The following is a 16138-nucleotide window of genomic DNA, read 5'->3' as shown; positions in this document are numbered from 1 at the left end:
TCCCTAATTAGAAATGGAGCACATCTTTAATTTCTGAATTATTTGTCTCTGAGGACTGTACCACGGGCTTTGCGTTGCCTCACATGCTGGCAGATCTCCAGGCCCTCAAGCACAGGTTTTGCTGTAGTTTGTTACTTCTATGCATCCTTATATATAATTTTAAATTCAACATTTTGAGTTGTGCACATTTTATGAACAGCAGTGATTGCTAACTCCTGTGGTTTGGTGTATAGAGATAAGTTGTATATACCAAAAAGATAAGAGATTGGAGACAGTGGAATATGTGGTGATGATACACAAGGCTCAAGAATTGTGAGTGATATGGAAACATGGTGTTACTATTTGATTGGCTGTTTTGCTTTTTTCTTTTCTGTTTTCTGCTGGAATGTAAACACCAGAAGTCCAGCGCAGCAATAACCGTTTGGATTAATTGAAACATGCAACATATTCTAATTTGAGTAATTGAAATGTGACATAGTGGAAGTTTTACAAGAATGTGTTCAAGAAAGATGGCCATAATCTCAAAAGTTATTTTAAATTAGTTTTTGTGAAGGGGAAGTTACAATGAAAGGATAATCTTGGCCTTTGTTCAAATATAAAATGAACTAGCCCTAATGACTGTCATTAGCTCATTAGTTAACGAGGGATCACTAAGATGGCATGATCCCTTCAGAGTGGAATTGTGAGCACACAGAGACAAGTACAGTCATGCATGTTGCAATGCACTTGCAACAGATGCAGGGCCGATCAGTAAGCAGTATCTGCTCCACTCCACTAGGTAGAAGTCATTTGTATTTCTGTAGGGATGACTGTTTGTGTTTTTCTGGTCTTAGAAATGAAGAATTATAAAGTAGCCAAAGATGATGAAATGTTCAGGCCTCAGTGGAGTCTTATAATCTGGAAGGATGTAGCAGTTAGGGAAAGATGTTCAAACCCTCTTTAAGTAAATATGTGTAAGTGTTCTTATAGATTGTATTTTTTCATGTGTTTCCTGACAAGTCTTAGAGTTTAGATTTGTCAACAGACTTTTAGCAACAGCTTTACATTTTATCGGAAGGACTGCATTCAGAAAGCCCCTCTTGTCTCCTTCCTCCCTTGTCATTCTGATTAGCTTGTGTGTGTGTGTGTGTGTGTGTGTGTGTGTGTGTGTGTGTGTGTGGTGGTGGGGTTGTGTGCCATGTGCCTTTGTGGATGTCAGAGAACAACTTTTTGGAGTAGTTTTTTTCCATTGCACTTTTATGTGGGTTCAGGGACCTAACTCAGGTTGCCAGACTTTTATAGGAAGTACCCTTCACCCACTAAGGCATCTCACCTACCTCCACCTAGCTATCACAGAGTGTTACTTGTTATGATCCACACATGACTAGGACATTAAACCCAGATTATGGTTTTGTAGAAATGAAAAATTAAGAGCCCAGTAACATTTGTTGATCATATGCTTTGGAAAATTGAAGATAACTAAAAGGTTTATCTCAAGAATCGACCCTTAAAGCTGGGCATGGTGACACATGCCTTTAATCCCAGCACCCATGAGGCAGAGCCAGGCAAATCTATGAGTCCATCCTGATCTACAACGTGAGTTTTCGGACAGCCAGGGAAGAATCAATTCTTAGCCTAACAATACAAATTGAAAAAATGTCCCATCCATCCATCCATCCATCCATCCATCCATCCATCCATCCATCCATCCATCCATCCATCCATCTATCATCTGTGTGATCTATTTGCGCATGCCATGGCATGTATGTGGAGGTGAGAGAGCAGTCTGTGGTAGTCAGTACTCACCTTTTGTGATATAGGTCCCACAACTGAATTCAGGTCTTGAGGCCTAGAGTCAAGTGTCTTTACCCACTGAGCTATGTCAACTAGTCCCTTGAAGCTACTTAAGTAACAGACCTTCTTGTGGTGTTAAGTATATTTGAATACAAGTGCTTGAATTTATTACCGCTCATGCTTCCTTTCATTAATTGAAAAATGAAACATGTCCTTTTTTATATGGTTATGGGAAAGTGGAAAATAAACTGAATTTGAAGCATTTTCCCAAGTTTTTTCTTTTTACTAGACTTTAGTTCTTTGAGGCCTTTCATTGAAGTCTTTGGTCTATTTGGAGTTGATTTTGGACAGTGAGAAGGAAGGGTATATTTTCTGTTTTTCTGCATGTGGACATCTGCATGGGTCATTTATTGGACACTGGTTCTTTCTCCAGTGTGGGCTTGGCACCTTTGTGGAGATCAATTGTATAAATTATATTTGGGCTCTGTTTTCTTCCATTAGTCAGTGTTTCTGTTTGACAATGTACTAGCGCCATGCAGTTTTGGTTATGGTAGCTTTGTGATTCATTTGAGGTAGTTTTGTGTTTTCAGTTTGTTCACTTTGATCTAGATTGTTTTGAGTATTTGATAATACTTGCAATTCCTTATAAACTTAGGTCTCTGGAAATGGGAATTTAGAATGCCATGATTGAAGAGAGTGTAGAGCCTATTTAAATGCTATAAGTAGAACTGCCATATGATTTAGTCTCGTTATTAGGTCTATATAAAAACATAAAATCAGTACTTTGAAGAGACATCTGTACCATTCCCAGTAGTCCTGGTGAATCAAGTAAAGTGTCTGTCCAGAGATGATTAGCAAAAGAAAGTGTGGTGTTTGTGTTTCAATGTATAGAGTACTATTCAGTCTTAAAACAAACAAACAAACAAACAAACAAACAAACAAACGAAAAACCCTGTCATTTGAATCAACATGGATGTTCTGGAGAGCATAATGCTAAATGAAATAAATGAGGCACAGAGTGAAATGATCTGCATCTCTTTCAGAGGTGGACTAAATAAATTCATCTTATAGGTGTGGAAATTAGGATGCTGGTCACCAGAGGGAAGAGGGGTGAATGGGGAGACTTGTCAATTCTGTTAGGGGAGAAGTGTAAAGGCAGAGAGACAGAGTAGGGAAGTGTCTGTCCCCATGTAAGAAGTGGGGGAGGTAGGGGAGGAATAGGTGAGACTAGTAATGACTGTGCAGTTTGTTTTTCATGTGATGATAAATTGACTGTGGTTACACAGCCTTGTGATTATCCTGTTAGATAATTGCTGTGAGAACTATTGCATTATACATGTTCAATGTGTGCTTTGTATGAGTATTGTTCTTCCCTAAAGGGGTACAGGAAAGTAAAAAACATACAGCCCTTGTCTCAGTCAGGGTAATTGTTGCTGTTATGAAACACCAAAGCTCCTTGGGGAGGAAAGGATATATTTGCCCTTCATTTCCACATCACTATTCATCAGAGAAGGAAGTCAGGGCAGGAATTCACACAAGGAAGGAACCTGGAGGCAGGAGCTGTAGCAGAGGCCATGGAGAGGTGCTGCTTACTGACTTGCTCTCCATGGCTTGCTCAACTTGTTTTCTTATAGAACCAAGGACCAGCAGCCCAAGGATGGCACCACCCACAATGGGATGGCCATCTCACATCAGTTACTAATTAAGAAAATGTCCTCCAGGCTTGCCTACAGCTCTGTCTTACTGAGGCATTCTTTTAATTGAGGTTTCTTCCTTTAGCTTGTGTCAAGTTGACATAAAACTAGCCATCATGGCCCTGGAAATGGTACTATAATAAGGTATCTACTAATTAAATTATATTCAGTAATTAACTGTAAACTTTAATGTGAGGCTGTACAGCTTTGATCCAAATGCCTGTTAAACCATATAGAAGTGCATTTAGTTGTATAGGTTTTGGATCTGATTAATTTCTGTGTGGGTTGGTTTCATTTATTTGTAAGTTTTTAATAATAAAGTTTATGAAATGATTAAAAACAAAACATTAAAATTGAGATTAAATGAATATTAATTTTCTTACTTCTATGCTTTATTTGGAAACAGAAACTTACTCTTCCTTTAGATAGCTGAGAATAAAATGTCACTTGAGAATTTTGTGATTCAAGTCACCAGTGTTTATGCAGTTTCAATTCACTGTTATGAAACTGTCTCACAAGGGTTGGTGATGTGTGAAATACACAAATGTCTGAAGTTCTTGCTATGCACTTAAGTGCATGCAAAGCACACTGGAGTAGATTCATAAATGTTTATGTGTTTTGTTTCTAGCATGCACTGTTGGGGGTAGTAGGGAGATCTTATTGATCAGACATGTTAATCTGTAGAAAAGGAGAGACAGCCTCAAATGAACTCAGGTACTAAACTGATAGGACTGGTATTCAGGTCAGGAGACTGTAGATGTGGTACAGTGGGAGAAGAAATACACTGTATGAAGGGTTGTGTTGAGATTTTTGTAGCCATAAAATGAGATTACCATATAGATGCATAAAGCCATGCATGCATATATGACATACAGGCGAAGTGAACACAGGGGAGAAGGGATGAAAACAAGAAGGGGGTGCATGGCGGAGAAGGAGGGAGTGAGATGGGGCATGGTGGAGGAGGGATGGGAGTGAGATGGGGGCATGGTAGACATAGTCAATGTGCAATATATATTTTTATAGAAACTTTTAAAATTTAAATTTGATTAAAAATCTAGCTAAGAGTAATACGGCATTAATACTTTAGTAAATGCTAGCTGGTGCATATGGTGGGCCCCATATCCATGGGGGATATGTTTGAAGACATCCAGTAAAGTTGAAACCCCGGATCGAACAGAACTCTGAGTCCATGCTTTTCCTGTTGTAGCTAAGTGTTTACCACTTGCTGCCCCTGTAACATTTGTACTCTGAGGCGCATCAGCCAAGATAGCATGCAGCCCTTCCTTTCATTACTTCAGAAAGAGTAGCTTTGTTCTTACCATAGAGTTTAGTGACCTTGCTATTCCATTTTTGCCTTTTCTTACTAGGCCAAGAGTATTTGCATTTTCATTAAAAAGAGCACTTCATGGCTTCCTTTTGGCGAATATGAAATGCCAGTGTCAACACTCTTGTGTAGTTTGAACCCACACATAGCAGTGTGGTACTGTGACACTTGCTGGTAGACCAGATGGCTTCCACATGTCTAACAGGTATACAGCATGGATACCCTGGACCAGGAAGGTAGCATATACAGTGTGAATATATTAGACACTGTGGCTACCCTAGACAAAGTAATTCAAAAGAATGTTATATGATTTAAATTTTTGTGGAATTTGAGGATTAGTTTTGTGGAATAGTTCTCTGCGTTCTCCTCAGATCACTGGAGTTAACTAAAACCTTAGAAATGAAACTCACATGGGGGAGGGGAACTGTTTTATGTCGTCTCTGATGTTATAGTAGTGGACTCTTACTCATATTAATAATGAGAGTGGAGAAAAGTCGCAGGAAAATGAAATGAGCAATGGACAAAGTTTTTTAGGTAGTGCTGCCTTGGTTGGGGAGAATTGGACAGGCAAACTAGGAGCTGACCATCCAGTGGGCTATGGAACAGCTGCAAGAGGGAGAGATATTAATTGCATAGTAAGGTCTGTAACATGAGGAAATAACTCTGGTACCATGTGTGAGGGTCAGGATGTTGCTACAGGACCGGGTAAGGTTTTGCTGTGTAAAATGGAGTAAAGGTGGGGTGTTGGGTTGGAGTATCACAGCAACTTCTTACTTAGGTTTATTTCCTTTCTCTTAAAGTTTTAGAAAGCCTGAAGTTGTTTTTGCTGAGAGAGATCCCGGCAGAGGACTAGGAAGTGAGCAGACACGCCTTTTCAAGACTGAAGTAAAATTCAGCCATTTTCCCTGTGATGTGCCTTTTTTGTCCTTTTCTACTCCGCACTGGAAAATAATAAAGTGTGCTGTAGGAAACTAGGTAGCAAGTTATCAGTTCCAACACAGAGAAGATGTATTGGAAATGAATCCTGTTTACCAACGATTTGGGGCTGCATTTGAGTCATATTCTTCTTAGGAATTTTATGGCAATTTTGCATAACCATGTCTTGCTTTGGGAATTCTATGTTTTATCTATTTTTCAAAAGACTATAAAAGAACCTCCTTTGGCAAAAGTGTGCACATCTTGACAGCTTGTAAAAAGATAGCTCCTGACTTCCAATTTCAAATATGCAGACTCTAATATAGATTACCCCTCTAGACTCCATCCATCTATATAGTTAGGGCACATTTTATGGGTGGGTGCTGATATGAACTTTAAAGACATACATCTTGATTTATGTATGAAGATTGGCATGAACAACTAAGGTGAAAGTGTTTCATGTTTTACTGAGTGGTGACAGGGTCCTCTGGAGATAGTTCTCCCAGCACCCCTGGCCATTAGCAACTAGAGCTATTTAATCTGTATGAAAGGACATACTATCTTATATTACCTAGACATGTATATCTTGTAATCTGCCTATGCCTGCCTTATAATCATTCTTTGTATTGGTTTCTCTGTTTATACTACTAGTGCCATGTTCATAGAAGTTGTGGAATAGTTTCTGCACAGATAATCCAGGTTTGCACATTTGTTTTTATAACATAACATCTCAATGATAGATTATGTAATGTCAGTTTGTGGCCCTTATTGGGTAATGGCTGAAAGGCTTTCTTTCATTTTTACGATTTATTTTTATTTATGCGTACATGTGTGTCAGTGTCAGTGTATTCGGTATGTGTGGATACATATGGAGACCCAAAGAGAGCATTGGATCCCTTCGAGCTGAGTTAAGGCAATTTAACAAAGAAGGGCAAGTTAAAAATGATTTAAAGCTGGGTGTGGTAATGTACGCCTTTAATCCCAGAACTCCTGGAGGCAGAGGCAGGTGGATCTCTCTGAGTTCCAGGCAAGCCTGGTCTACGTACTACATAGTAAGTTTCAGGACAGCAAGAGCTACATGATAGAGAGCCGCTGTCTCACAGCAAAACAAATGAAGGCAGAAAATCAAAACAACCTCTAAAAGATTTTAAAAATTAGCACTTATTCAAACACAGCAATGCCAGACACTATTCCTATGACTTCATACATGTTCAGTATTTTTTTTTTGTTTTTGTCGTAGTTACATCCTTAGAGGTAGAAAACATTATCATCTCATTGAAAGCAATACAGGCAGTTGAAGTAATAGCTCACCTTTCCAATAGTATACAAGAGGATATTTTATAGGATCACCAAGGGACCTTGCCATCTTTCCAATAGTATACAAGAGGATATTTTATAGGATCACCAAGGGACCTTGCCATCTTTCCAATAGTATACAAGAGGATATTTTATAGGATTACCAAGGGACCTTGATACTTTTAAGATGATCCGAGTAGATGATCTGCTGTCCCAGATGATCTTTCTGGTCATGTGCATTTGCGTGTGTACAAACATATGACCACACATGTACATACTTATAATGCATTAGCTGAGCTTCAACATAATTATTATATATATAATTGCATAATATATATATATATATATATATATATATAATTATGTTGAAGATTTTAAAAGTAAGGGAACATATGCTATAATTAGTAAGCAAAAACATAAATCTGAAATATTAATGACTAAAACAGTTGTAGCAATAATTTTTCTCAGAAGTGATGAAGAGTATAAATTAAACATCCATTGAAACTTCTTTGTCTTTTAAAATCTGATACTGCAAAATGTGCCCACACTGCATTCTCCCATTCAGCTTTCCTGTCTACAATGCCATTGGACTTCTCTTTCCACTGCAGAGAAACCAGATGCTAGTCCTCACTTCTTTCTGCTGTGGCTGATCAGAAACAATTGAACATAGACTCTAAGAATATTTACATTGATACCCACATTTCAAAATAGAAGGCAGAAGAGTGGGAGTAGCCATATGTATTTTACTTGAGCATAATAATTTGACATTTTAGTAATTTCACCCTTTTCCATGTTGTGTCAGAGCATGTGTAAACCTGTTTTTCCCTGGGATATTTTGAGCAGCATTCTGTTCTAGGCAGCTTGGACTGGGAGAGAATATAAAACATTAACACTGATGTGTTCTGCGTTAAGATCTGTTCAAGAAGACAGGGGACACGTTTGTGTTCTGTGTGCCTGGCCATACTGAGCAGTGAATGCTTGCCAGCTGTCCTGGGAACTCAGCTCCTTCTGGATCAGAGAGAGATCACAGTTTGTCCTCACTTACTGAGGGCCTTCCTCGCTTGGATTGTTCTCTAAAAGTACTTGTAAAGCCTTGGTCATCTGAAAGCATTTTAATCCAGGTGAAAAGGTGGGACTTCCAATGACAGACAATTTTCAGACATTCCTGTCTACAGTCCATTGCTAGGGCCCATGAGAATCTCCTCTCTGGGCGCCATTATTCTTCTCTTTAAAATCAAGGGAGTGGATAAGAACCCTTAAACCTTGTCTTGAAAGGAATGAAGCCAAGCTGTGCTCCTATATTCATATTTTATTAACTGATTTAAGAGGTTTGTGCTGTAGTGTAAAGTGTATGTATGTATGTATGTATGTATGTATGTATGTATGTATGTGTGTGTGTGTGTGTATGTCTCCTCAGTATGTCTAAAGCACACATAAAACCCAGGGTTTCTGCAAGGGTCTGAGGCCTACACTCACCCCGATCCCTGTCAACATAGGGGCTTTTGTTCTATTGTGTTTATATGATAATTACACTAATGTCCAAGCCAGCTTTCTTTGGTTTTTAATCCACAGGATTTAACTTGTACAGCATTAGTTGACTATATGGGAAATTTAGTTACAGCCCTATTTGTCTGTGGTTTCAAGGACCTACTGGTATGGGATTTTGGGAATTTCTTTCTTTCTTTCTTTTTTCTTTTCTTTTCTTTTTTTTTTTTTTTTTTTTTTTTTTTGGTTTTTTGAGACAGGGTTTCTCTGTGGCTTTGGAGGCTGTCCTGGAACTAGCTCTCGTAGACCAGGCTGGTCTCAAACTCAGAGATCCACCTGCCTCTGCCTCCTGAGTGCTGGGATTAAAGGCGTGTGCCACCAACGCCCTGCGATTTTTTGGGAATTTCTGTTAGTTTTGTTTGTTATTACAGAAAGTACATGTTTTTAAAACTGCCAGCAGCCTTACTTTCTACCAGACTGAATTTGTATTGGTAGCTGGTGAGCACTTGAGATAGCTCCACACAGATTTTGCAGGGAACATGTCCTCTCATTAGCAGGGACCATTACTGAAGGTTAGAGTTACACCTTGTAGCCACTCTTGATCTGATGGGTGGTTTCAGGGTTATTTTGTGCAATATCCCAGCCCTGATGAAAGTTTATATTGGGAGCAGAGGGTCACAGAAGAAGTAAATCCAATAGTAGAAAGTCCAGAGAATCAGTCAACTGCAAATGATGAAGTGACTGGGTCCCTATCTCTAAGCTACCCTCGGTGACTGAAACCAGTTTTGAAAAGGTGAACATCTGATAATAATTTTGGCTATGATTGTCTGTAGAGAAACACACCAAGATTGTGGTTGCAGATGTGTGAAACTGGTCAGGTGGCTCCCAGGATGGAATTCCCTTGCTGGGTATGGGACATTTACCAACATGGATTCTGATGGTTCCCTTATAAGTAGTTCAGAGCCCATTACATGCATGGCACCAGGATTTCACACACCGTTATCACCCTTAGTTTCTAGTATTCCTGAGCTTTGTTCCATGCTTGTACTAGGTGCTTTCCCTGAGTCATCAGGAGTGGGTGGGTGTTTTTGAGATGTGAGAACCCTTGTGAGGGAGCAAGTGCTTGAAACCAGTTAGAGTTGTGAGCTGCAGTAGAATGAGAGACAGGGAAAGCATAAGGGCAGGCATCAGTGATCTCCTGTAGGGGTGGACAATTAGCAAGGCATTAGGATCCTGGGTGGGGGATGCATTGTAGCTGATGCAGCAGTACTGAGATACAGTATAGGAACTTTTGGTTTGAAGTTATTCTGCTCCTGGTCTAGGAACAGGGGTTTTGATTTCACTTCCTGGTGCCACTTTGATTGGATTTTGTGTTCATTCTCTTCCTTTGCCAAGTGTTACACTCCTGAGCTAGGAGTTCCTCTGGGAGCAGGGACTACTTCTGAGTTCTGTTTGTTGTCTTAGTGTCTGGCACATAGTAGAGAAATTAATGTTTGTTGAATTCAGTACATATCTCTGGAGGCCGGTATGTTTAAATTTCAGATGCCTAGGGAGATAGGGGGGCTGTTGTTTCTATTTTAAGGGTGTAGGGTAGGAAGGGAAAGGGGCCTGCTGTTCAGTAGCTGACAGCTTTTTTGACCAGTTTTCCTGGAAGGAGAATGATTCATCTGAAGCTCCTTGCTTTGACCTTAGTATCCCCCTGCTTGGCTTTCAGCTTTGTTTGATAGAAAATGCCAGTCCAAAGGAGAGACTTTGCCTTCCATTACTGTGTCTTGTAACAGTACAGCTTTGTATGAATAGAACGATCACTTGCAAAGGAGATTGTTTATGTTAAATTAGATTTCCAGGGGAACACTCCTAGCTTTAAGTGCTATTAAAACTGAATCTCTTGTTCTCTGGAGGATTGTCAGGTGTGCTATAGAAAGGGCATATTTTATAAACAGGGGTGGGGGGCAATGGGGGATGGGATTGCTGACTGCTGTGGCTATTTCAGCTCAGACCTCTGTGTCTTAGGATTTTTCTATCGCTGTGAAGAGACACCATGACCACGGCAACCTTTATAAAGGAAAACATTTAATTGGGACTGGCTTACAGTTTCAGAGGTTTAGTTCATTTTCATGACAACATGCAGGCAGACATGGTGCAGGGGAAGGAGCTGAGAGTTCACCATCTTGATCTTCAGGCACCTGGGTGATCTGCAGTGAATCACCACACTGCGTGTAGCTTGAGCTGTGTGAGACCACAAAGCCTGCCTCCACAGAGATTCACTTCCTCTAATAGGGCACACCTACTCCAACAAGGACACACCTACTAATATTGCCACTCCTTGTGGGCCAAGCATGAGTCTATGGGGGCCATACCCATTCAAACCACCATAACTTATATGAGCAAAAGGGAAATGGCAGACTATTCAAAATTCACTATAATCTTTAATGTATAGTAAACCCTTTTTCTGTAGTGTAGGCTTTATGTAAACATATAGTAATTTCAGTAGAGACTTGTGTGTCTGTAGTGGTGTATGGGATACCCCTTGGATCATCCTTCACCTATGTGTAGTGGAAGGTTATATAGGTAAAGAAGGACCTTTTTGTGTCTGGCCTTCTTCATATAGTATTTTAGCCACTCACTTTGAATGGGTTTTTGTTATCTTTGCTTACAAAGCTTAGAAGTGAATAAAACTGAGTAAAATACTTTGTTATACATAAGAAGATAAATTTAGTATATAAAATGGCCTGCCCCCAAATACACAACAATTACCCTTCTCTGTGCAGTGAAATCCTAGCAAGTGCAGAATGTATTAGTGGTGGCTATTATCATACTACACTGTGCATTTATCTTTAGATTTATCTGGACTTTGCTATGGCATGGAGACTTCTGAGTCCTCACCACATACTCCAGAAGTGCTTTTGTATATCTCCTACCAAGATGGAACACTTTCATCGTCAATGAAATAGTGTCTATTGTTCATTTTCTACCTAGAGTAAAAGGGAAAGCAACAAGAAAATTCACAAGTTGGTGTAGATTCTTACGTGTGCATCAGCATCCAGAAAAGAGCTCAGTTATTTAGCTTCTACCAATTTCAGATATTGTTCCTTATTTTTTCCTTACTATTTCCTTATGTGGTTCCTAGGACTTGTTCTGCTTCTGTGAATCCCTTGGCTAAAGAATGAAGTATGTGGCAAAGTGAGGAGGTTTTGTGTAGAGAACAATTTTACATGCAATTAGTTTACTTCTTTTAAAGTTAGTAACAAAACATATCATGAGAATTACAGGTTTGTATAAACTCGGACTTTGCAAAGAGGGGTGTGTGCTTCATGATGTAGTTGGTTTTCCTTAAAAGTTGATTAATTGGGGCTGCAGAGATAGCTCCATGGTAAGAGCATTTGGCTGTTCTGCCAGAGGGCCCAGGTTTGATACCTGGTACCCACACAATCCAATTCCTTCTTCTGGCCCCCTAGGAACCAGGCACACATGTGGTATACTGACATACATGCAGATAAGACATCCATACATGTGAATAAACAAGTATTAAGAAAAGTTTATGAATTATACTTTTATTTCTCCTAATGGGAAGGAAAGACAGACTAGCATTATAGTCTTTGTTATTTTAAATTTCATCTCTGTGATTTGTGGATGTAAACTATTTAGCTTATCCAGGGACCATATTGCAGAAGTAGTGGAAGTATTAAGTACTTTTCCTTATCTTATTATTAGTTCCCAGTAGTCTTATTTTTCATATTAATCAACTTTTTGCTCCTGCAATGAAAATTAGGGTCTCAAATAAGACTTTCTGAGGTAAAATTCGAGGGGCAAGAAATGCAGTGCCCTCCCCAGACACTGCATGTGCTTATCCTCTGTATATGTGTGGAGGCCGACCCTGAGCAGAAGGGCACCATCACCATTCCTGCCTAGGTGTGCACAGCCCTGTGCTTTGCTCTCAGCTTCCACCTAAGTCTGTTTGATTCTGGTCTAACATATTCCCTCTGGTATGGTGTTCAGCCTTCTGTTGTGCATTTGTTCTTTGAATCTTCATTCCTCAAAGTGCAAGCTGATGCATACAATAAAGAAGATTATGAAATTATTTTGCCATCGTGATAAATGCTTGTGAAAAGCTCAGAGGAATCCCCAGGAAGGCATCATCTCTGAAATTCCATCACCTTTGGAAGGCAATATTTATCGGTTGGAGTCTCAATTTAAGAAACACTGACTGTTGCATCTGGGTTGGAGTTCAATTAGGTGTGACTCTTTAAATCCTTCCCTTAGTTTTTCTTCTATTGTGGAAGGATGCTCTTTCACTCTTTCATAAATATGAAATCAGAGATCCTGCTGTTGAATTTTTTTCTTTTTTTTTACAGTCAGCTTTCATTGCTTTTATTTCATGGTGGGCAGGTATGATCCCACAGCTCACATCAGGCTTCTTGACTGGCACCCACTGCTTGTTTACAAGTGCTGGAGAGTCCCGAGTCTGTGTGAGGGAAGCTTGCTGGTCCAGGCTGCCAATCAAGATCAGGCCTCATGTACTTCTCCCAGGCCTTGCTGTTCTGGTGACAGGTGAAAGACTGGCGCTGGAGTTTATAGAAAGAGTCAATTCATTGTTTCAGGTGCCTAGAAAAGAGGGTCATTTTGTGTGTTCTCTAGTAGAGAGATAATTCTAGGTTTCTGCATCTTATTTTAAGGTTTCTTGTGTTAATTAATTTGGACTATACTATGAAGAAATACATGCAGAGAAAACACCCATAAGTAAATAAGTAAATAAATATTAAGAAAAGTTTATAAATTGGATTTTTATTTCTCTTAATCAGAAGGAAAGGAAGAATAATGTTATAGTCTTTGTTATTTTAAATTTCATCCCTGTGATTGGTGGATGTCAATCCAGGGACTGTATTGAAGAAGTAGTGGAAACATTAAGTGCTTTTCCATACCATATTGTTAATTCCCAATATTCTTATTTTCTATTTTATTCAAAATTTGCCTCCCCCCATTAAAATCATGTTCTCAAACAAGATTTTCTGATTTATTAGGTAAAACCACCGTTACTTGAGAATTTTTTGTTTCTCTAATTACAGTGTTATTAAAAGTAAGCTTTGAGACCTAGCAATACCTAGTTCGATTAAATTAATTTCATCAAACCTGAATGAATCTAGTCACACAATGGGATTTTGAATTTGTTTAGGTAGAGCTAAAGGCCTTGTGGTGAGTCCAGCATTCTGAGATCAAGTTGATCGTATAATTTCTTGATATTATTAGCTTGGCTCGCCTGCTTTGAGAAAGCTATTATTGCTCCACCATGGAAATTAAGCATGCGAAACACTTTATAAACACTTTAGAGTTGTTGACATCCCTGTATCCCTAGTTAGATTATAGGTAGAAGGTGTTATCACCTTCTCAGAAATGAGTGCATGAATGAATGTCTGCCTGCCAACACATACAGCCTCTCCCCAACCTATACTACATGTTTTTACTTGTGTTAACATCTATCAGTTTCTCTATTTATAGTCTGTTGGAATTCATGTATTCTCCCCATAAAGCTCAAGGAGGAAATAAAAAAGATTGCATGCTTTTTGAACATTTTCTATCTCTCTATTAATTCTTTAAAGCATGTATTCGTTCAATTTCTATGTATGCATGAAGACATGCATTTATTCATATATCCATCTATGCTTAAAATTGTGTGTGTGTGTGTGTGTGTGTGTGCGCATGTGCGCATGCATTTGTTTGTGGATGTATAATAATATATTTAAAAGCATTTATAGATTTTGACAGGGTGGATTGTCATATGGCTTGGTTTATATCTTGTAGTGTCTTTCTTTGTACTTTTTACACTCTTCTAGTTCTAAACCAAAACATACTCAGTAAGGCAGAATGAGATTTTCTGGGGTGAAAATAAAATTGTTAGTTCCATAGCCATTTCTGTAGAAGGGTACTCTACCAAAATATTTAAAAATTTTTAAATGCAAATTTTATTCCTTTTACCAAAGGTTTCTTATTTCTTTTCAGAGTAACAGATTTATTTTACATAATAAATATCTTATAAATATGTTTTAGTCCTGTAGATGTTCACCGAGGTATTTATAGTCATTCATATTTTTATATCAAATTGTTTTTTCTTCTTTCAGTATTTTAAATAATTACTATAGAAACCTCTTTCTTTTGACATTTTCAACATTTATTTTTAAGGTCTGTGTTTTTATCATTGAGATATTCAACAGAAAACCTACTTTGTTTGAGACAAGGCAGAATGACTTATTTGTAAAATAAAGTTCTAATTGCCCTATCTTTTTCTTCATCATTGAAATACAAGATAAGGGAACAATAAGGAAAATTGCTCTCTTAGAATATTGCCAACCTACAAAGGGTCAGATATGCACAGTATGCTACAGGACTGAGGCTGTGTGGTGTGGAAGTGTGCCTTGCTTGCTGCTATACAGCCTACATTTGAAGAGCAAAAGGCTAGAATCAATATTAACAGCACTTAGATTTTTAAACAGATGTCATTAGCATCTCTTTAAAACGAGATACAGGCTTATATCTAGCATCTAATGTGTTTCATGCCAAAAAATGCCAGTGCAATGTACTTACCTAATAAAACTGAGCCCTGTGCTCTGTATTTGCTCTTAGAGCATGCAAGAAGAGTTTCTTGTTTTTATTTTTTATGAGCTTTGGGGCTGCATTTATAGTTAACAATAATGGCTAATGTTTTGTGTGGTGCAAGCACAGCATGCAGATTCATAATCACCTTATGAGTCATAAAGTGATTAATAGTGAATAATGTAGGTCAGATATTCCTGAATTCACAGACCTCGATAGCACTCTGCAGCAACTTTCCCTCCTGTTTTCGATTTATTCAGGTGGATTACTTAACTGCATGTCAAAGTCAACCTGGAACTCTCACTTCTTTGTGTCTTGGTAACTGTGAGGCAGTATTAGTCATGTGCACTGAGAAATGAAATCAGGGGTTCTATATCATGTATGCTGTGAGCGTGCATGCCTGTGGAGGCCAGTGAAAGATGTCAGGAATTGGATTTACAGGAGACAGTCAGCTGCCAGGTGTGGCGGCTGGGAGCAAAACTGGGGTCCTCTGGAAGAACAGAGATTACCCGTCCCAGTGAGCCCATTTTCCAGCCCCAGTGTTGTGTTGTTTCCCACTTTAGATGGTGGTGTGAACCTGGGAGAGCAGAGCCTAAGAATGGGACGGACTAAAGGAAATTCTCATGCAGTAGCCAGCTTTATTCAGAGTATCAGACAGTTTATACCCTGAAGGTCAAGAAAGGTCACCTGAGTAAAGTTCTCATGCGTTAAAGTCATCTACAGTCAATAGAAAGGACAAACTGCATGTTGCAAAAGCATGTTTTCCCATACCTGGGAGAAGTACAAAAACACATTCCAAGAAACTGAGGTCCCAAGGCTTGTGTCTTGTTTCCCTGGAGCTGTCTCACGAGCACTCAGAGCTCTTTTGCATGACTCCATTCTTAGACTGTGTTCAGGCATCGTGTATTTCTTAGGGTGTCTATTGTTGTGAAGAGACACCATGACCATGGCATCTCACAAAGAAAACATTATTTGGGTGGTTCGCTTACAGTTCAGAGCTTCAGTCCATTATCCTCACAGTGTTTCATGGTGGTGTGCAGGCAGACATGGTGCTGGAGAAGTA

General features: G+C 39.0%; 1 protein-coding gene across 8 annotated transcripts in view; it reads left to right on the top strand.

Annotated features, from left to right (window-relative positions):
• Immp2l (inner mitochondrial membrane peptidase subunit 2) overlaps positions 1–16138 on the top strand; it is an 874875-nt gene that overhangs the window by 108798 nt on the left and 749939 nt on the right. Inside the window, exon 5 of one of the 8 annotated variants that reach the window (XM_035445039.1) lies at positions 5592–5808. The exons of the other annotated variants lie outside the window; for them this stretch is intronic. Within the exon in view, the coding sequence (XP_035300930.1) occupies positions 5592–5766 (175 nt within the window). The 3' untranslated portion in view covers positions 5767–5808. Of the gene's footprint in view, positions 1–5591; positions 5809–16138 lie in introns of those variants that run through there. 8 annotated transcript variants of the gene reach the window in all.

The sequence above is a fragment of the Cricetulus griseus genome, chromosome 5 (assembly GCF_003668045.3).
Source record: "Cricetulus griseus strain 17A/GY chromosome 5, alternate assembly CriGri-PICRH-1.0, whole genome shotgun sequence".
Classification (NCBI taxonomy): Eukaryota; Metazoa; Chordata; class Mammalia; order Rodentia; family Cricetidae; genus Cricetulus; species Cricetulus griseus.
Note: the sequence above shows the minus strand (reverse complement) of the source record. Positions and strands in the feature narration are given on the sequence as shown.